Source organism: Oryctolagus cuniculus, chromosome 18, assembly GCF_964237555.1.
Source record: "Oryctolagus cuniculus chromosome 18, mOryCun1.1, whole genome shotgun sequence".
Lineage (NCBI taxonomy): Eukaryota > Metazoa > Chordata > Mammalia > Lagomorpha > Leporidae > Oryctolagus > Oryctolagus cuniculus.
Window position 1 is genome coordinate 3597274 of NC_091449.1, and position 20941 is coordinate 3618214.

The 20941-nt window shown below is 64.5% G+C and overlaps 1 protein-coding gene across 1 annotated transcript; it reads right to left on the reverse strand.

Annotated features, from left to right (window-relative positions):
* Window positions 1-116: 116 nt before the first annotated feature.
* Window positions 117-19435, reverse strand: BRSK1 (BR serine/threonine kinase 1). The gene is made up of 19 exons (XM_070063637.1): window positions 19099-19435; window positions 17743-17837; window positions 17557-17642; window positions 16085-16225; window positions 12269-12385; window positions 12157-12190; window positions 12004-12072; window positions 8513-8659; window positions 8125-8156; window positions 7407-7577; window positions 7000-7097; window positions 6675-6834; window positions 6476-6536; window positions 5797-6166; window positions 5316-5364; window positions 5117-5240; window positions 4609-4804; window positions 2750-2839; window positions 117-755 (listed from the first exon to the last, which is right to left on the reverse strand). The coding sequence occupies exons 1-19, from the start codon at window positions 19232-19234 to the stop codon at window positions 598-600; spliced, it is 2334 nt and encodes a 777-aa protein (XP_069919738.1). The 5' UTR covers window positions 19235-19435; the 3' UTR covers window positions 117-597.
* Between the last annotated feature and the right edge of the window lie 1506 nt (window positions 19436-20941).

Genomic DNA, 20941 nt, shown 5'->3' on the forward strand with positions numbered 1-20941 from the left:
TGTGGGGCGGCCTGGGACAACTGGCCAGAGCCGGCACCGTGGTGTCGCCGGCCCCGCCATCTGGCCCTGCCCCTGTGGTCAGAGGCGCCCGGCGAGCACGAGGCCAAGGCCAGCTGTCCCTGGTGGAGCTATTTATTATTGTGGCGGAATCAGAGACACGGACGCAGGCAGGATCACGCGAAACCAGAATTCCTTCCAGGAGAGCAAATCCGTACAGAAGGTCGTGGGGGAGGGGCGGGGAGGACAGGGGGCGGGCCCGGGAAGGGGGAGTTGGGGATGACAGGGACAGAGGGCCCTGTCCGGATCTGCTAAGCCACCCCAACCAGCTCCCGTCCCTCCCCCACCCCACCCCACCCCGTAGAGAGATCAATAAATAAAATAATAAATTAATCAATAAATAAAATAGAAACGACTCCCCCGCCCCTGTTCCCCCAGAACCTCCCCCCACTGGGCACGGCCCCTGGAGCCCCATCCCTGCAGGGCAAGGCCGGTGTGTGTCCCCCCTCCCGTCATACTCCTTGGGCCTTATTTACAGATTCACAGTTGGGGGGCAGGGAAGGGGGAGGAGGGGCCCCCTCCCTCCCCGGCCCCCTGGGGTCAGGGCAGAGGGGTCCCGTTGGTGGCCAGGAGCTTCTTGTCCTTAGGTGGGCCTCGGCGGGGAGAGCTGCTCAGCTCGGGGTCTGGGCGGCCGGGCGGGGGCTGCAGGCTTCGGGGTGGGGTGCCGGCAGGCCGGGTCTGAGCCCCGTTCTTCTCGTCTGCAGGGAGAGGGAGGTATCCTCGCCCTGGCCGGGAGTCAGTAGCCCCGGGATGGCGGCCGTCCCCTTCTCCTTATCCCAGCTCCTTATCGCTGGCTCCCGGAGTCCCACAAGTCCGGGGACACACCCTGGCTCCCGGAGTCCCACAGTCCCGGGGACACACCCTGGCTCCTTATCATGGGCTCCAGAGTCCATCCAGGCACAGGCTAGGTGTCCCCAGCTGGGGGGCAGAGGGGCCTCGCTGCCATAGCAACGTCTGTTTTCAGCACACTCTGAGGCCGGCCCCCAGGCCTCTGCAGACTGAACTGGGGGACGCAAGATCACCTCCATCGTTAGCTCCCTTGCTGTTAACTCTGACTTTCAAATAAGTAAATAAATCTTAAAATAAATAAAGACTGGTGCGTAATGGTGCGGCCCGTTGGGGGGCCCTGGTTGCTAAGGTCAGCTTTCCTTGGTAACAGGGTCCAGTGGGCCTAATTTGCTGTCTGGTTGCCCCTAGCAACCAGAACAGAACGCGGGTTTCTCCCACCTGGGCACTGTGGATAACCCCGTCGGGGCGCCCTGAGCACTGCACAGCAGCCCTCGCCCCTCGCCCTCCCCAGCCTGGGCGGGCCAGGTGGCCCCAGGGCCCTGACCCTGGAGGCGCTGAGGTCTGCAGCCGGGGTAGGGTCAGAGGGGGCGTGGCCTTGCTGGCACCAATGGGGGAGGAGCCCTGGGGCACAGCAGCCTGGAGCCAGGAAAGACCAGACACAGCATAGCCCTGGGGACACCTGACGTCAGGCCAGTGGGAGCTGTGGCCTGCTGGTCATAGAGCTGCATTGTTCCGGCCACCAGAAACCAACACGGGGCGGTACCGTGGCTCACTAGGCTAATCCTCCGCCTGTGGCGCCAGCACCCCGGGTTCTAGTCCTGGTCGGGGCGCCGGATTCTGTCCTGGTTGCCCCTCTTCCAGGCCAGCTCTCTGCTGTGGCCTGGGAAGGCAGTGGAGGATGGCCCAAGTGCTTGGGCCCCGCACCCCATGGGAGACCAGGAGAAGCACCTGGCTCCTGCCATCGGATCAGCGCAGCGCTGGCCATGACAGCCATTTGGGGGGTGAACCAACAGAAGGAATACCTTTCTCTCTGTCTCTCTCTCTCACTGTCCACTCTGCCTGTCAAAAAAAACTCTGCCAGTTAAAAAAACCAACACGGCCAAGACTGGCCCTGTCAGGGGTCACCGCGCCCAAGCACAGGACCTGACTCCGGGGCTCCGTTCTCCGGCTGCTGGTCAGAGGGGACCGGCCCTGGGAGGCTGTGGCGCCCTCCGCCCCTCCCCTCGCTGTTGCCGGTTGCTGGGGCAGCACCTGCTGTTTTCAGTGTCCCTGTTTCCGGCCCGGAAATCACGGGGCCGCGCCGCGAGGGGGCAGCCCTCCTGGATGTCACTGGTGCCCTTTCAGAGGCCCCAGGGAGCTCCCTCACCTCTGCCACCACGGGAGGGTGAGAGGGCGCCATCCACCAATGGGAAAGTAGGGCCGGGCCAGGCACGGGTGGCGGCCCCTCCCTCGCATCCAGGGCTCCAGGCCCAACCCTGCCTGTCAGTCATCTCCAACCACCTGGCCCGTGGTATTTTCTTCTCACAGCCGAACAGGCCAAGACGCTTTAGCCACAAACCCCAGCTGGAGCTCGGCCTCTCCCCGGCCCCCGGTTGCTAGGGAATTCCACTCCTTGGCAACTAGGGCTTAGCCCCCCCAACCGAGCTTCCCACTGCCCTGGTTGCTAAGGACCACTGGGCCCGGGTGACCCGGCCAGTGCACAGGACTCCTGCAGATGGCGCCACCTGCTGATCCCCACCGCAGACGGAAGGCGGCACGCAGAACCCCGGGGGTGGCTGGGGTCCTGAGCCCTCGGGCCTAGACGCCCCCTTCCCCCCCAGCACGGGCTCCCGTCCTGGCGAAGCTGCTCACAGCTCTGCAGGTCGAGGCCTCAGCAAGACAGCCGCCCCTCCCCGACGCCCACCTGCCAGGGCCTGCACGGAGGGCTGGTCGTGCGTGCTGAGCAGCTGAGCCTGGATGGTCTCCACCACGCGTTTGAAGCGGCGGCTGGGGCCTGCGGGACAGAGGGGTGGGACACGCACAGGGCTGGGGCAGGGACGGACCCCCAGCCGCAGATCCAGCCCCTCCTCCCGGCCGCCACTTCCCACCCGGTCCTGCAAGTGGGTCTGTGCAGCTTCGTAAGGAACAATGTCGACCCCGGGCAACTGATCTCTGAAGCCTATTTCAGGGCGCGTTCCCGTGCACGGGCCCACTCCCTGAACGTGCACAGCGGCCGGGGACCAAGGCTGGAGCCGGAACTCAATGGAGGTCTGGCACGCGGGTGCTGGGGCCCAGCTTCGTGAGCCATGCCTGCTGCCCCCAGGGTGCGCATCTGCAGGGAGTGGGAGTGGGAGGGGACCCGGGCTCAGTGGGCCACGTGGAGGTGAGACCGGTGCCCCGAAGCCGCGCCTCAACCCTTCACAAATGCCTACCCCTGGGTTCTATTTAAATAGGTGCTGGCGCTTGTTAGTGTCTCATCCAGGCCCTGGAGATCCAGAAATGTAGGAAACGTAAATGAGAGAGGGGAAAAAACCCTTAAAATTCAGAAATGTCTGCTTATTAGCAGAAGCGGGGGATGAAAGCCACCACTTGTTCTGGGGATGGACCCCGGGCATGACGCGAAGGCTGGGGACAAGGAGAGGACAAGGCTGGGGACAAGTCATTCAAGCTCACTGTCAGACTCGGGACTGCGCCGAAACGGAGGCGAGGCATTTCTGCGGTCTCATCTCTTGTGGCAACTTTTTTTTTTAAGCCATTTTTTGCTTTCCAATTTGAGAGACAGAGCGACAGGCAGATCTTCCCTCTGCCGGTCCACTCCCCCAAATGCCCACACACGGCCACGACTGGGCTGGGTTGATGCCAAGAGCAGGGAACTCAACCCAGGTCTCTGATGTGGGTGGCAGGAGCCCAGGCACTGGAGCCATCAGCACCGTCCAGGTCTCTGCCGGCAGGAGGCTGGACAGGGGGCTGAAGCCAGGCCCAGACTGGCACTCTGGAGTTAAAGTTCCGGAGGCTAAAGCTGAACTCCAGGAGGAAGTGCTGAGATTGATTGGTGATGTCTACCCCGGGGGCAGGACTGGTGTCTCGAGCAGCATGCCACGACTCTGCCCTTCTGATTTACAAGCTTAAAGTAGTGGCAAGAGGGCCGGCACTGTGGCACAGCGGGTTAACACCTTGGCCTTAAGCACTGGCATCCCATATGGGCGCCGGCTCAAGACCCGGCTGCTCCTCTTCTGATCCAGCTCTCTGCTATGGCCTGGGAAAGCAGTAGCAGATGGCCCAAGTGCTGGGGCCCCTGCACCCACGTGGGAGACCCAGAAGAAGCTCCTGGCTCCTGGCTTCGGATTGGTGCAGCTCCGGCCGTTGCAGCCATCTGAGGAGTGAACCAGCAGATGGAAGACCTCTCCCTCTCTCTGTCCCTCCTCTCTCTGTGTAACTCTGACTTTCAAATACAATAAAAATAAATAAATCTTAAAAAAAAAAAAAAGTAGTGGCAAGAGGTCTGCTCTCTTGCGCGATCAGGAGTGCGGTTATGTCTCCAGGACTCGATTCCGGCTCCGTAACCTGGGCGCTCACTGACACGGCTGAGGCTGCTTGGCAGTTTCCGTGGAAACAGGCGTTCATCACTTACCGCCTAAACACCCATTAAATGTTGCCGGAACGGCCAAGGGACGGGTGTGGGGGTCTGCGGGAGGTGGGCACTCATGGAGTCAACAGCCAAGCCCTCACTGCTCCCCTGCCCTGGGCCACGCTCCTCGCTCAGGGTCGGAGACGGGGACTCACCAGAGATGAGAGTGAAAGTGACCGAGTAGATGCCGCCGCCGCCGCCGTCCCGTCGGGGGGAGGGCTCCGGGCCCTCGGAGGAGCTGATGTCCACCTGGAAGCGGACGGGCTTCTGGAAGACGGAGGGGCCGCCGCTGGCCTTGTACTCGGCCCTGAAGCTGGTCTGGGACAGCACACTGTGACTCAGGCTGGGGATCTGCGGAAGGTTGGGACACGGGGCAGGCTGAGCCCAAGCAGGCCAGACCATCCTGCAGCCGGCTCTGCCCCAGGAACTACAAGTCCCAGCAGCCACGTCGCGGGAAGAGTGACAGAAAAGGCCTTGGGGGGCCCCACTGCCTGCTGGGACTTGTAGTATTCTCGATGCTGGTATCTCAGGGAGGACAAGCCCTCTTGCCCCCCAGCTCTGGCTGGAAAGCTGCAGTCCCACCAGCCCGGGGAAGCCAGGCCGTGTTGAGGCTGTGAGCCCCGGGGCCGCCGGGCGGCGGCGGCCAGGGACGCAGGCCCTCACCGACAGGAAGGCGTGGACGATGTCCGCTTTGATGCTGCTGAGAGGTTTGTCCTTCAGCACGAGGAAGATCTGCTCTTCTTTGTCCAGGGAGATGAAGTTCCCGAACCAGGACCGCTTGGCCAGCCTGGCGGGAGGAGAGGGTCAGCGGGGCTCTGGGGTCAGCCTCCCCGGCCCTGGCCGCCCCTCGCGCCACACTCACTCCGGAGAGGACTCTGGCGTCAAGCTGGACATCTCCTCCGCGGTAGGGACTGGATGGGGCGGGGGAAACGTGGTCAACGCCTGCCCCGCCTCCGGAGCCAGCCCTCACCTCCTCCTGGCTCCCAGACCCCCGAGCCTGTTCACCTGAACCCCACCTGGCTCGGAGCCTGTTCACCTGAACCCCACCTGGCTCTGTGCTTGTTCATTTCCGGGTGGCCGAACCCCCCCCCCCCCCGCCGCCTCCTGTTTCTCCTAGGGAGGGCCAACTGGTTAGGCCACGCCCCTTGAGGCGGGGCTCGTGAAGCCATGGACCAATGGGAAGGTGATGCAGCCCACAGCAGGGCACGCCCGGAAGCGGCCCCTCCTCTCTCCCCAGCATGGATTTCTGCTCTGACACTTCTTTCCACACCCTCCTCTCCAGGAACGCGAGGCCCCAGCGCGGTCGTCCCCAGAAGCCCCTGCGTCCTGCAGAGACCCCGTACCCTGCATCTTGCGCCGATGGAAACGCGGGGAGCCCAGGAAGCTGTTCCGGATGGAGTTGAGACGACTCCTCCAGGCGGCTCCCCCGACGCCGCCGCCTGGGCTGGGGGGCGGTGTTGTCCCGGGGGTCCCGGTTGGACTGGCTCGGGGCGTGTGCAGAGGCGAGTGCAAGGGGGTGCCCCCCGAGGAGCGCGGGGAGCCTGGAGGGCCGGGCAGGGGTGTGGAGCGGGCGCTTGGGGGCGGGGGCTGCTCCCCGGCGCCCCCACCCCTGGGGCCCCGAGAAGGCAGCGTCTGCGTTTTGGAAGTCGGAGAGCCCCCGCCTCGGGCCTCGTCTCCAGCCCCGGGTTCCGGCGAGAAGGAAAAGACAGGACTCTGTGGAGAGGCGCGGACAGGTGAGGACTACAATGCCCAGGAGACTCTGGGAGCCCCACTCGCCCGCCTTCGCAGAGCCTGGCCCCGAGGCTTGCTGGAACTTGTAGTACAAGTAGGCCCCACGGCCAGCCCCACGGCTAACAGGGCTGGGCCTCTTCCCGGGATGCTCAGCGCCCAGCAGAGGGACCGGTACACAGCAGGTGCTCAATTAAATGAATGGGCCACCTGAGGGTGTGGTTCCTCGGGCTCACTTCTGGGGCAGCGATAGGGCACCCCGTACCCCTCCAGCTCGCAGGGTCCCGCCCTTACCCTTGGGCTGCTCAGAGGGCTGGAGGACAGGCCGGTGGACGCCCCACTGACGCTGCGGGACCTGCTCGCAGGACGGAGGGAGAGACAGGCGTCAGGGGTGCGGGTCCGAGCCGCAGCCCCCTCGGTCCCGCAGGCCGTGCAGGCGGAGGCGGGGCGGGGCCGGAACCTCAACTGTGGCCCGCCCGGGCCGGGCTCCCACCTCTGGCTGTGCTGAGCCATCTCCAGGGCCCGGCGCGTGGGCACCGGGGAGCCGCCACCGCCCGCGTCCGTGACGCTCAGGACCTCCATGGACTTGCGTTCTGGCCGCCGCTTCCCGTGCCGGCTGAGCATGGGGGAGTCCACGCGCTTCCGGGGCGGGTCTGAGGACGACAGTGTCCACGCTGGGCCCCCCGGACGCCGCTGTGCGACCGCACACAGGCGGGGAGACGGGGCCCGAGCGTGCAGGGGTCGCCCTGGACGCCGGCGCTCGCGGCCCCTCCTCCCTCGGGAGCCCCAGGGGTCGACCCCCAGCCTCGCCTGCGCACCAATATCGTTCCGGGGAGGCAGATCCTGGTCCTCGCAGCTGGGATACCGCTCCTTCCGGTCCAAAAGCAGGTAATAGATCATCTTCTCTTGGTTTTCCCTAAGTGCGGGTTTGGGGAGGCAGGAGGGGGCTGCCGTCAGCACCCGCAGGAGACACGAGTCCGGCCCCGCGGCTGCGGCTGGCTGCCCGGCTGTCGGCGTGGCCGGGCACCCAGCCGCTTTCACTCGGTAACACCCATGCCACCCGGGCGCCCTGCTTGGCGGTGCTACCAAGGTGGTCTGTCAGCCTCTCTCAGCGCGGGCGGAAGCCACGCCCCCTCGGGCTGCGCCGGCGCGCCCCCTGCCGGCTGCCGGGGGAGCTGCGGGGCCCGCTCCCGGGGCCGCGGGGATGGGGGGGCGGGGGGCTTACTCCTCGCTGCGCAGCTCGCGGTGCAGCCGCTCGCGGTCCCGGAAGCAGCCCAGCGACGCCATGCTCTCCAGCACGTCCGGGTCCAGCTCCCCGTTGGACGGCAGACTCCGCATGGCCACCCGGCGGCCGGGGGCTGGCTCCAGGCACGGGTCCGGCTCGTGTTTCCCGCCCCTGCGGACCGGGAGAAGGACTTCGGAACCGGGCCTCCTCCTCCCTCAGACCAGGGGTCCCGCCCGGCCCTGACTCCTCCCTCAGACCCAGGGGTCCCGGCCCCACCTCCTCTCTCAGACCCAGGGGTCCAGGTCCCAGCCCCTCCTCCCTCAGACCCAGGGGTCCAGGCCCAGCCCTCCTCCCTCAGACCCAGGGGTCCCGGCCCCACCTCCTCCCTCAGACCCAGGGGTCCAGGCCCCACCTCCTCCCTCAGACCCAGCGGTCCCGGCCCCGGCCTCCTCCCTCAGACCAGGGGCCCCGGCCCCAGCCTTCTTCAGACCCGGGGTCCCGGTCCTGGTCTCCTCCCTCAGACCCAGCGGTCCGGGCCCCGGCCTCCTCCCTCAGACCCGGGGTCCCGGCCCCGTCCTCCTCCCTCAGACCAGGGCCCCTCGTCATTCAGAGCCCCGGCCTCCTCCCTCAGACCAGGGCCCCGGCCATTCAGAGCCCCGGCGTCCCGCCCAGCCTCCTCTCCTGCCCCTCCTCCCCAGGGTGCAGTCCCCATACTCACAGGTACCACGGATGTTTCTGAATTTGCTCCAGCTGTGAGGGGCGGGTTGTAGAGAGGCACAAGTGAGGCCGAACGCAGTATGCACCAGTGGACGCGCGATTCAAGTCCAGGGGGCTGCTGCTGCTGGGGTCCCTAAAGTCCCCCCACAGCCACCGCAGGGGCAGGCTGTCGGGTCATGGCTCCCCCTAGCGGCGGCCAAGCGCGTGGCCCCGCTCATGCGCAGTCCAACAACTTGGCACCGGGCGCCCCGGCTTCCCGCATGCGCACTGTCTCCCTGCTCCCTTCGCGCGCGCCGCGGAGTCGGCGTGCGCATGCGCCCTCCCGGCTCGGGGCCGCGCCGCGCGGGTGGACGGCAGGGGCGGTGGCGCCTGCCCAGCCCCCGACTCACGCTGAGCCTCTTCTCGGGCTCCACCTCGATCATGCCGCGCAGCAGGCTCTGGCAGTCGGGCGGGATGAAGTGCGGCATGTGGAACACGCCGCGCTTCACCTTCTCCAGCAGCTGCCGCAGGTTGTCGTCGTCGAAGGGCAGCGCCCCCTGCAGGCGGGAGAAACCAGGACGCCTCAGGCGGCGCCGGCGCCGGAGAGGGAGTGCGAGCCCGAGCTGAAGCCTGGACCCGAACCCGCACCCGAGCCGGAGCGGGAGCCCGAGCCTGAGCCTGGCCCTGACGGTGCGCCCTGCCCCCGGAGCGGGAGATGGAGCGGGAGCCCGAGCTGAAGCCTGGACCCGAACCCGCACCGGAGCGGGAGCCCGAGCCTGAGCCTGGCCCTGACGGTGCGCCCTGCCCCCGGAGCGGGAGCCCGAGCTGAAGCCTGGACCCGAACCCGCACCGGAGCGGGAGATGGAGCGGGAGCCCGAACTGAGCCCGAGCCGGAACCCAAGCCCAGAGCCCGAACCCGAGCCTGGCCCTGACGGTGCGCCCTGCCCCCGGAGCGGGAGATGGAGCGGGAGCCCAAGCCGGAGCCCGAACCCAAACCCAAGCCCAGAGCCCGAGCCCAAGCCGGAGCCCGAACCTGGCCCTGACGGTGCGCCCTGCCCCCGCAGCGGGAGATGGAGCGGGAGCGGGAGCCGGAGCCCGGAGCCCGAACCCGCACCGGAGTGGGAGATGGAGCGGGAGCCCGAACCCGAACCTGAGCCCAAAGCCGGAGCCCGAACCCGAGCCCAGAGCCGGAGCCCGAACCTGAACCCAAGCCCAGAGCCCGAGCCTGGCCCTGACGGTGCGCGCTGCCCCCAGAGCGGGAGCCTGAACCCGAACCCGAACCGGAGCGGGAGCCCGAACCTGAACCCAAGCCCAGAGCCTGGCCCTGACGGTGCGCACTGCCCCCGGAGCGGGAGGCGGGAAACTGAGGCACCGAGCGGCTGGGCAGGGCCCGGCAGGGCTGTGGTGGCAGCCTGGAGGCTGCTCCTAAGGAAAAGGAGAGGTTTGCCCTCCGTGCATCGGTCATTCATTCATTCAACATGAGGAGCGCGCCGCGTGTGGGCCTCTGCCCTGCCCGCCGGCTCCGAGGATGCAGACGGGCAGCGAGCACTGTCGCCGGACCCTGGAGGGAAGCTGGAAGAGGCCTCTGGCGGGGCAGGGCCCTGCCCACCCCGGGCTGTGGCCTCCCGTGGCGGCAGAGGCCGCCTGCCCCTACAGGAAGGAACCTGTGGTGATAAACCGCCGCCGCCAGGAACAGCGGGCGGGGCGCCAGCACCCAGCGCGGGCCTTGGGCTGCCTCCTGCTCTGCCGCCGCGGCGGGGCGAGCGCCGGCAGGTGGCGCGGCCGCTGCTCTGAGGGCGGCCCTGGTAGTACCGACGCCAGGATCGCGTGGGACTCCTGAAATCGGAAAAGACCCCCTAAAATCTACACTAAATTGTGGCCCCTTAAAGTTCCCTAGAAATGCTAACCGGGGTGCCACATGCGCCACCGGAATTTGGGGTGCCTTACGATTTCGCCACAGGCTTGTTACCACGCTAGCTGCTGTGACCCATGCGACAGCTGACTGCGCCCTCTGCACCCCAGGTTCTGATCAAGCCACGCGAGCGGGCAGGGAGCAGGCCACGTCCCTGCCCCCGTGCGGCCCCGGCCAGCAGGCCAGCAGGGGGCTGGATGAGTGTCAGTCACGCCCTGGAGGGAGAGGCACACACATCAGACAGGCAGGGGGCGGGCTCATGAAGAGCAGCCAAGGCCTGGAGCCCGGCTTTAGCTAGGAAGTCAGAGAGGGCCTCCCGGAGGAGGTGGCCGTGTGACCCTCTGAGGGCCTCTCCGGGTATCCGAGGCCTGCGGACGCGGACCTCGGCGGCAGGAAGCCTGGGTGTGACTGCGGATGCCTGAGGCGCTCGCCCCAGCCTCGATTTCCCCTTCTCTGCAAATGGACAGAATGAGCCCCCCAGGGAGGGCGACAGGGTACGAGGACAGCGCAGGGTTTCTGTCAACCCTTTGTGTGACACCTGTGACACAGCTTCCTGCCGCCCCACTCACGGCCCACGGCGCTGGAAGCCGCCCAGGACCCGCGCCTCCGCACCGCGGGTTACCGCCACGCTTGGGCGGGATCGACAACAGAAAGGACCAGCACGCACAAGAACCGAGGCGCTGGACTGCACAGCGCGCTTGCGGGACCAGAGCTTCCGTGGGCGGGCGGAGGCGGCCGCGCTCAACCCCGGCGGAGGGCAGGCGACCCGGCTCTGCCCGGCCGCGGCCACGGCGGGCGGGGAGAGCGCCTGGAGAAGGCACTGTGGGCTACAGATGAGAGCCCTGATTTGCAAATACAGAAACCGCGGATGCCGAGGACTGGCTGTGAGATAATAGCTACTCCTGTCACGCGGGCTCCCGGAGCTGCTGAGCACCGCGACTTGAGCCTTGGAACCGCAGGTCCTGTGGGCCCCCAGCGCGCACAGGACGGTATGGAGGCCTGCAGGCTGAAGGGAGTCGCATGCTGAGGGTGGGGCGTCAGGGACGTGGATTCAGCTGGGCGGGCGCCAGGACTGGGCTTTAACCCCCTGCTGAATGGGGGCAGAGGCCCGGAGGGCTCTTGGCTACCCCCCCCCCCAGACCCGTGTTGCTCTCCTGTGGGGTTCTGGGCCCCCGGAAGGGAGTGCTGGGTGCCCCTGGTGGCTATCACACAGCCCAGGGGCTGAGACACCTGCCCCTGACCAGCCGTGTGCCCATGGCCAGTCCCCCCCAACACCCAGGCTGGCTGAGCGAGTGATATAAAATGATGTGCTGCGAACAGCCACCACTTCTCTGCTCGTCACCCCATGTGTTCATGGGGGCTCACGACGTGCCACGCCTGGGGTGACAGAGGCGAGCCAACCAAATGAAGCAGAAGAAAAGCCCGGACACGGTCTCCGATCGCATGGAGCTCACCACAGAGAAGGGAAGGCAGCTGCCACTCAGGAGCCATGCACGGTGACAACCCTCCGGGCTGCCAGGGAGAGGAGGGGGCCTGACCTCGTCGGGGGGGGGGAGAAGGAGGCCAGGGGAGGCTTTCTGGAGACGTGACCTTTGAACTGAGAGCTGAAGGAAGTCCTCCAGCTGTTCACTAGGTGAGCAATGGAGCTAGTTGAGGTGGAAGAATGTTTTAGCCCGAAGAGGCAGTGCAAAGGCCCTGTGGCAGGAGCTGGGCTGACCGCCCCTAGCCTGCTTGTAGAGCTACTGCAGTATTGCCAGTTTGTCCCCAGGACCAGGTGGCGTGCACCCTACACCTTCCCAGGGACAGTCCCGCAGTTTTACGACTGAAAGAGCAGGTGCCCCAGGATCTTTGTTGGCTGATGCAAGACCTCCAACATGGGTTAAATATTGAGGGGTGGTGCGGGGGTGGGCGGGGCTGGACATGGCACTCTGCGCTCCCACCACGAGGGATTGTTCTAGAAGCAGGAGCAGACCAGCAAGGGTGTCTCACCACGAGCAGGGCGAAGAGGATGACCCCACAGCTCCACATGTCTGCCCGGCGCCCGTCGTACTTCTCGCCCTGGCCGGGAGAGGGGGTGGTCAGCCGCAACCTCCTCCCGCTGCCGCCTCCACTGCTCGCTCCCTCCACCTGCCCATCGCTCACCTTGATCACCTCTGGGCACGCATAATGGGGCGACCTGAGACACAGAGACAGGCGCGTGAGCCCCCGCGGGCTCGCCCCCACCCTGCCCCGCTCGGGCGGCCACCGCACTCACCCGCAGCTCGTCTCCAGGAGGCTGTCCCCCACCTGCAGGGACGCCATGCCGAAGTCGGCAATGCGGATGTTGTTCTTCTCATCCAGGAGCAGGTTCTCGGGCTTCAGGTCTCTGTGGCTGAGACAGGTGGGGCAGGGCGGGGCGGTCACACCTGCCTCCTGGGAGGCCCCCCACCGCTCCCGGCTCGGCTCACAGTGCGGGGCATTTCTGGGGACATCAGTGACTGCCGGTCAACAGCAGGGCTCACGGTGAGAGGAGAGTGTGAGGAAGCCCGGCGCCCTCACCCTGGCTCCCCCAGGATCACTCAGGGCAGGGCCCCCGCTTCTTCCTCCAAGCCTGGGTTATGTCCTACAAGATCCCAGACACTGGCCATTGCGTAGCTCAGACGTTGGAGCATTGCATGTGCAAACGTGGATAAGGGAGGTAGCCGGTTCTTACAATCTCAGAATATTTCCACGCAGAATAATACAAAAGTGTTTCCACCCCAGGCCGGCTACTGGTTCCTGCCCCGCGACCCTGTCCTCCCTGGGCTCCTCAAGGTTTAAGGGTTAATGCCTGGTGGGGGGGTGGACTCCACAACTCTCCCCGCTAGGCTTGGCCGCGGTAACTGGGTCATAGCTGTTGTGAACTGTGTTGAATATCGCCCCCTAGCGGTCAGACCTCCCAACGACGGGGCTGCGACAGTCCGTCAACAGCAGCTTCTTCCCGCTGCCGGACTCCACCCCAAGTCCCAGCCCCTCCCCCCTGCATCCCCTCCCCATCTCCAAAATGCGTCCCCGAGGGAGGGGGCAAAGGAGGCTGCAAGCTGGAGGATGATCCGTTTGGCGCCTCCACAGGCAGAGATGCTGCCTACTGATTTACTGGCTTTTCCTCCCGCGAGAGTGGCAGGGGCCCAAGCACTTGGGCCATCAAGTGCTGCTTTCCCCGGCACCTTAACAGGGAGCTGGACCGGAAGCGGGGCGCTGGGACTCGGACCAGCGCTCTGATGCAGGAGGGTTAACCGGTTTCACCACGACGCCAACGCCAGCCCCAAATACTGCCTATTTAATGTCTTGAAGACAGTCCAAGGGAGAAAATATAAGTGATTCACGGGAACGCTCGTCCACAAAGAACAGGCCTCAGTTCTTCCCGAACGCCACAGAGAAAAGCGAACTTGAAGTGCATCCACGGCTATGTGCAAGAACGATTCCCACTTCTAGAAGAAAAGACCGGACACCTCGGGCCTTGAGTTGGGCCAAGATTTCTTTCTCTTTCCTTTTTTTTTTTCTTTCAAGATTCAGTTGTTTATTTTAAAGTCAGAGAGGAAGAGACAAGCAAGAGAGAAAGCGTCCATCCACTGGTTCATTCCCCGTGGTTCTCTGAAGCCAGGAGCGTCTCCCAGGACTCCCACTGGGTGCGGGCCGTCTTCCGCTGCTTTCCCAGGTGCATTAGCAGGGAGCGGCATCGGAAATGGAGGAACTTGGACATGAACTAGTGCCCATATAGTGTGCTGGTGTCACGGGCGGTGGCTTAACCTGTTATGCTACAGCACCGGCCCTGGCAAAGATTTCTTAAATAAGATACAAAAATCATGAACTATGCAAGAAAAAAAAATCAAGTGGACCTCATCGACATCATATGCTTTTTCATTTTTGTAAGACATTGTTACAAACATGTATATGTGAGACTGGCGTCCTCGCGGCACACCACCACCTGTGCTGCTGCATCTCACGTAGGGGCAGGTCCAGCCCAGCTAGTTTGCTTTGGAGCCAGCTCCCTGCTTATGCACCTGGGAAAGCAGTGGATGGGGCCCACTTGGTTCCTGACACCCACCTGGGAGACCAGGATGGCGTTCCAGGGTCCTGGCTTCAGCCTGGCCCAGCCCTGACCACTGCTGCCGTGTGGGGAGAGAACAGTGGGTGGAAGATCTCTCTCTGTAACTCTGCCTTTCAAATAAATAAGTCTTTAAAAGTTTAGGGGACCAGCACTGTTTCGTAGTGGGTAAAGCTGCCAGCTACGATGCCGGCGTCCCATATGGGTGCCAGTTCAAGTCCCACTTCCAATCCAGCTCTCTGCTATGGCCTGGCAAAGCAGTAGAAGATGACCCAAGTCCTTGGGCCCCTGCACCCATGTGGGAGACCTGAAGAAGCTCCTGGCTCCTGGCTTCAGATTGGCACAGTTCTGGCCGTTGCCGCCAACTGGGGAGTGAACCAGCAGATGGAAGACCTCTCTGTCTGTCTCTCTCTTGACTCTCCTTCTCTCTCTGTGTAACTCTGCCTTTAAAATAAATCTTTTTTTTTTTTTTTTTTTTTTTTGACAGGCAGAGTGGACAGTGAGAGAGAGAGACAGAGAGAGAAAGGTCTTCCTTTGCCATTGGTTCACCCTCCAATGGCCACCGCGGCTGGTGCGCTGCGGCCAGCGCACCGCGCTGATCCGAAGGCAGGAGCCAGGTGCTTCTCCTGGTCTCCCATGGGGTGCAGGACCCAAGCACTTGGGTCATCCTTCACTGCACTCCCGGGCCACAGCAGAGAGCTGGCCTGGAAGAGGGGCAACCGGGACAGAATCTGGTGCCCCGACCGGGACTAGAATCCGGTGTGCCGGCGCCGCAAGGCGGAGGATTAGCCTAGTGAGCCGCGGCGCTGGCCAATAAATAAATCTTAAAAATATAAAATATATAAATGGCCAATAAGCACCTGGAAAGATGCTCAACATAACAAATCATTGGGGGAGGGGCTGGCGCTGTGGATAGAGCCGCTGCCTGCAGTGCCGGCATCCCATATGGGCACTGGTTTGAGTCCTGGCTGCTCCACTTCCGATCCAGCTCTCTGCTGTGGCCTGGGAGAGCAGTAGATGATAGTCCAAGCGCATGGGCCCCTGCACATGTGTGGGAGACCTGGAAGAAGCTCCTGGCTCCTGGCTTGAGATTGGCAGAGCTCTGGCCATTGCGGCCATCTGGGGAGTGAACCAGCAGATGGAAGACCTCTCCCTCTCTCTCTCTCTCTCTGCCTTTCAAATAAACCTTCAAAAAATCATCAGGGAACTCAAAACCACGAGCTAGCACTTCACACCTGCTAGAATGGCTATCATCCAAAAGAAAATAACAGAGTTGGTGAGGACCGGCAGTGATGGGAACCTTCATATATGGCTGTCAGGAATGCAAAATGCTGAAGCCACTTTGAAAAACAGCCAAAGACAGAGCGACCCTCTGACTTAGTAATTCCAGTCACACATGTATACCTGAGAGAACCAGAAGCACAGGTACTCAAAAAACTCACCCGTGAGTGTCCCTGTGTACGTGTCCAAACTAGTCATAATAGCCTAGAAGGTGACGCAACCAAAGTGGATGTACAGATAAACAACACGGGGTCTGGCGCAAGTGGAATAATAGCTGGCCATGAAAAATAACAGAGCACTGACGCATGGGACCGCATGGATGAGCCTTGAAGATATTTTGTTGAGGGAAAGCAAGCAGGCCCGCAGGCCCCCACACAGGACCAGTGGTATGAAATTCCAGAAGTGGTGAAGCAGGGACAAAAAGCAGATTAGTGCTTGCCAGGGGACTGTGGGCAGGGGAGAATGAGGAGTGACCGCTTCATGGGCACACGATGACGACAATGCCATAAAATTACAGTAGGGACGCACAACACCGGCCTATCTGAAAAACCACTGAATTGTATGCTTCCAAAGGGTGGGAGGCTGGCCTGTGAGCTGTAGCTCAACATGTCTTCAACGAGGATGAAAGCTTCGTTTTGGGGCTGACCACACCGGCGTCAACTCAGCCTTCCACGCCTGCCCGTGGGCGGCCCCCGCTCACCTCCCCGTCGGCTGTGCTCTCACCAGATGGAGTAGCTGTGGCAGAAGTCCAGAGCTGACACGATCTGTCGGAAGAACTTCCGGGCCTCCTTGGGTGTCAGTCTCCCCTTCTTCACCAGGTAGTCGAAGAGCTCACCTCCAGAGACGTGCTCCAGGACCAGGTACCTGGGGACAGAGCGGCAGAGGGCTGGAAGGCACCAAAGGGGCTGCTGGGAGACTCCACTTCCCATCAGTCTCCAGGAGGAAGAGACTCCAGTTCCCATGAGTCCTTGGGAGGACGAGACCAGCCCCCCACACCCCAGTCCTCAAGGGTCCCCGAGAGACAGGGACCCCAATTCCCATGAGTTCCTGGGAGAGACTCCCAGTCGAATTCAGAGGCAGTAGCACTCTAACTTTAAAAAAGAAACTCCTCTGGAGGTCAGAGACCGCAAGTCTCATAGGAGCCTGAGAAATGAAGACCCTCCTATTTTCATAACCCCTGGAAAGCCAAGCCTCTAATTCCCATAAACCTCTTGGATGCAGAACCTCAAATTCCCACATATTCTCGAATAATAACAATCACAGTGAGCATCAATCCAAGTCAGCTTCTGGGAGGTAAGACTACAACTCCCATCATCCCGTGAGAGGTTAAAAACTTCCAACTCCCATGAGCCCCTGGGACAGACTCCCAATTCCCATCAGCCATCTGGATCCTAAAGACTGCAAGTCCCATCAGACTCTCGGAGGTTAAAACTCTAATTCCTATCAACTCATGGGGACACAAAGGCTCCATTTCTATGAGATCTTGGATGGCTGAGACTACATGTGAGGCACAGACTCCCACGTGCCCTCTGGACACTGACAGTGGAGTAGGAGCGCTAACTGTTCCTGTCCTAACACCGGCCCCTCCCTGCGGCCACACCTGACAAAGCCGGAGAACTACAATTCCCATGAGCACCCGGGGCCTGGGCCGCTTCTGCAGGGGGAAGCCTGCGCCAGCATCTGATGAATGTTGGAGCCAGTTCATCTTGGGGACTGAGTGGACGGGGCAGGAGGGCTGTCCCCTTTCCCAGCCCAGCTGTCCTTTGGGTCACCAGAGTTGGACAAAGCCTCATTCTCTGAGCTTGGACAGCTGGATCCCCCCCTCCTGGCTCTGAGACACTGATTCAGAATGGCGAGGCGGTCCATTGTAGGGGTGTCCAGCTATGGCACCCGGATGAGGGTACAGGAGGACCCCTCGGGCTTCCCCGGGCATCCAGGTGGTCTGGGGTAGAGTGTCTTGTAGTGCTGTAGTCTCAGGGGCTGGGGCTGCGTTGCCAAGGGGGCCCTGGCCCCAGGCCAGCGTGGGAACAAGGAGGGGGTACCTGTGTGTACCAGGGGCATCCTGGGCACCAGGAAAGCGACTGAGCCCTGGAGAGCCCAGAGGCCCCCCGGCCCTTGCTCCTGGAAGGCTCTCACCCTAGTGCCCGGGGGAGGGAGGGAGGCTGGGGGAGGGCTGGGTGTCTATAAATACCTACAAATATTTCTTGTTCTCGTAGACGTCGTGCAGCTTGAGAACGTGCGGGTGTTCGATGAGTTTCAGAATAGCGATCTCCCGCTCCACCTGAGGGGCGGGGCACACAGGGGTGCGGCTCAGCACGGCCCCTCCCGCCGCCTGCCCTCGCCCCCCGGCCCCCAGGACTCCCGCCCCGCCACCCCAGCACCTTCATCAGCACCGACTCCGACAGCTTCTCCCGGTTCACGATCTTGATGGCGACCTTCTGACCAGTGATGCAGTGGACCCCAAGTTTGACCAGCCCTGGGGGCGCAGGTTGGGGATGAAGGGTGTTCTCCCAGAGTCCGCCGTCGCCCCCCAGCTTCCCCCGCGTTCCCCTCCCTGCCCTCCCTGGCCACTCACCTGTGCTTCTCCCAGCACTCCTAGTTCAACCCATCGCTCCCCTGAGCCCTGAAGACCCCCGCATCTCCCCCCCCCCCACAACAGGCATCTGCCCCTCCCCAAGCCACGCTCCACTTCCTGCCAAGCACAGAAGCCTCCTCCCCTTTTCTGATGCTTCACTGGCAGCCCTAGCATGTGCTGGCCCCAGAGCCTGCTCCTCTCCTTAGGACCTGAGACCCCCGCCCACCCAAGCCACGGACCCAGCCCCTCCTCCCCCGGGCGTGGGGTCCAGGCCTCTGACCCGCTTCTGCCCCGTAACCCAGGAGTTCAGGTCAGCAGCATCGTCCCTCTCTTACCACCAGGATGTGGGCCTCTGACCTTCGCGCCTCCCTGTCTCAGGCCCAGGACCCACAGCCAGGGACACCCGGGGTCAGCTGCCCCCTCACCTCCACCCAGCACCCCCCTGGCAGGAAGGAAGTCACAGCCCCCCCCCCCAGCCTGTGTTAGCATGGGTCCAGGATGACCCCTCCGGGGGCCACTCCTCGAAGAAGGGCCACCCACGGTGGTACCCCACGCTGGCCGGCATGCCAGGGAAGGTGGACCATGACCTGGTGGCCCTGTCATCCGCACTCACTGTCTCCCAGGCCAAGGAGGCCAGGCGCCTCAGAGTGGACGCACCTCCACCCCAGCCTGCGGCGGTACTGCAGTACCACCTCGGCTCTGCAGCCCGGCCTCCCTCCCCGCCCTGGCCCTGGAGCCCTCCAGCCCCTGCCCCATGGGGCTGGGCACTTGGGTCACCAACCCCCCCCCCAGCCAGATGCAGGGGTCCAGACTCAAGCCCCTTCCTCCCCCAGACCGCGGAGTCCAGACCCCAGCCTCCTCCTCCCTCGGACCCAGGGGTCCAGGCCCCAGCCCCTCCTCCCTCGGACCCAGGGGTCCAGGCCCCAGCCCCTCCTCCCTCAGACCTAGGGGTCCAGATCCCCAGCCCCTCCTCCCTCAGACCCAGGGGTCCCGGCCCCCAGCCCCTCTTCCCTCAGGTCCTAGAGTCCAGGCCCCCAGCCCCCTCTCCTCTAGGGCCCCAGAGTCTGCACCGTACCCCTTCCTGGAGACCCAGGAATCTGGACGCCAACTCCTCCATGAGGGGCCCTCTGGCCCCCCAGGCATGCCCCTCCCCCAGGCTCACCTGTCTGTCCTTTGCCCAGCGTCTTCTCCAGCCGATAGGGGCCCACATATTGGGCGTGCTGGGGTGGGTGTGGGTGTGGGTGGGGGAGGTGGTAGGCAGGGGAGCCCCCGCCCCCCTCCTTGGCCCCGGACGACATGGTGCCCTTGGTCCCGGCCCGACCGGTCCCCCGGCCGCCCCCCCTGCGGCCGGTCGCCCCGTCCCTCCGGTGGGGGCCGGCGACCGCTCCGTTCCGGCCCCCCCGGCTGCCCCCCACCTCTCCGGGGGTCCCCAGGGGGCTGGGCTGGGCCCCCCCAGTCGGCGGGCCGCGGCGCTGGGGGAGGGGGGGCTGGCCCGGGGCGGGGGGGTCAGGCCCCGGGAGTCAGCATGGCCGGGGGGGCTGCGCGGCCCCCCCTCCCCAGCCCGAGCCTGGCCGGGCCCCCCTTCCTGCGCCTCCCCCCTCCGGGGGGGGGTCTGAGGTGCGGGCCGGCGGATGCTGCAGGCCGAGGTCCCCCCCGCCCCCCCACGCGCCCTCTCTCCTCCGCCTCCTCCTCCTCTCCGCCTCCCCCCGCCACCTCGTCCTTTCTCTCCGGCAGGCTGACATCACCATCCGGGGACTCCGGGCCCTTCCCCAAAGTTAACCCTTTCGGAGGGGGGAGGGGGAGCGGGCGGGGGGAAGGGGCGGGCCTGGGAGCTGGAGGGATGCAGGGGAGGTGGGAAGATGCCGGCAGGGCTGGAGGGATGCTGGCGGAGGATGGAGGGCAGGGTGCGGAGAGACACCGCCGGCGGGGACGCGGCCGCCGGAGCAGCCGGCGGGAGAGGGGCTGAGCCCAGAGACCCCGAGAGACCGAAGCGGAGGCGGGGACCCCAGCGGCAGAAAGCCAGAGTCAGGGAGATGGGGACCGCGTGGTGGAGCAGCAGGCGGAGGGACAGACACGGCAGGCGCTCCAGGGCACCAGGGGTGCAGCCGGGCGGGGGTCGGAGGCAGAGAAGGGAGGGGGCCTGGGGAGCTGCTGACCCAGACTCATCACCGGTTCCGCAGCCCCCAGCCCCCCAGCCCGGGCCCAGCTCCTACAGAGCTTCCTGAACTCCCCAAGGTGTTTTTTTTTTTTTCCCTGACCTGTTTGTTTTCTGTACTTGGTTGGGTTTCCTTAGACCTCCCCGGGGACCCCAGCACAGTCTGTAGACCCCCACTGTGCATTGCCTGATTGCCTGTGGTCACCCACCAGCCCCCCCCCCCCGTGAGGTTCTTGGGTCATCGAAGACCCCTCTGTGTCAGGTCCCCAGAGGTGGCAGGCACCCGTCTTCCCCCAAGCCCCATAGAGGCTGTTCTCTGAGCCTGCAGGCTCCTCCCTCCCTCACTGGCCACCAGTCTCTGCTGAGTGCCCAGTCTGAGCCAGGCGGCGTCCCTGTTGTAAGGGGCTGGCAGGGAGCAGTGCCAGCCAAAGCCCCTGCCATGGGGGCTTCTGTGTCAGCAGAGAGGCAGGTGGGCCAGCAGGTGGACAGCGGGATGATTCTGCAGGAAGGGGCGTGGTGGGGCCCACGTGGGACAAGGCGAGGGCGCCCTGGGCTGGGGCCTGGGGCAGCGCAGGGGCGTGGTGAGGCCCACGTGGGACAAGGCGAGGGTGCCCTGGGCTCTGGGCTCGGGGCCTGGGGTAGTGCAGGGGCGCGGTGGGGCCCACTTGGGACAAGGCGAGGGCGCCCTGGGCTCGGGGCCTGGGGCAGTGCAGGGGCACGGTGGGGCCCACGTGGGACAAGGCGAGGGCGCCCTGGGCTCGGGGCCTGGGGCAGTGCAGGGGCACGGTGGGGCCCACGTGGCTACAGGAGCGTGAACAGGTCAGCAGGGTCTTGGGAGCAGCTGGTGCAG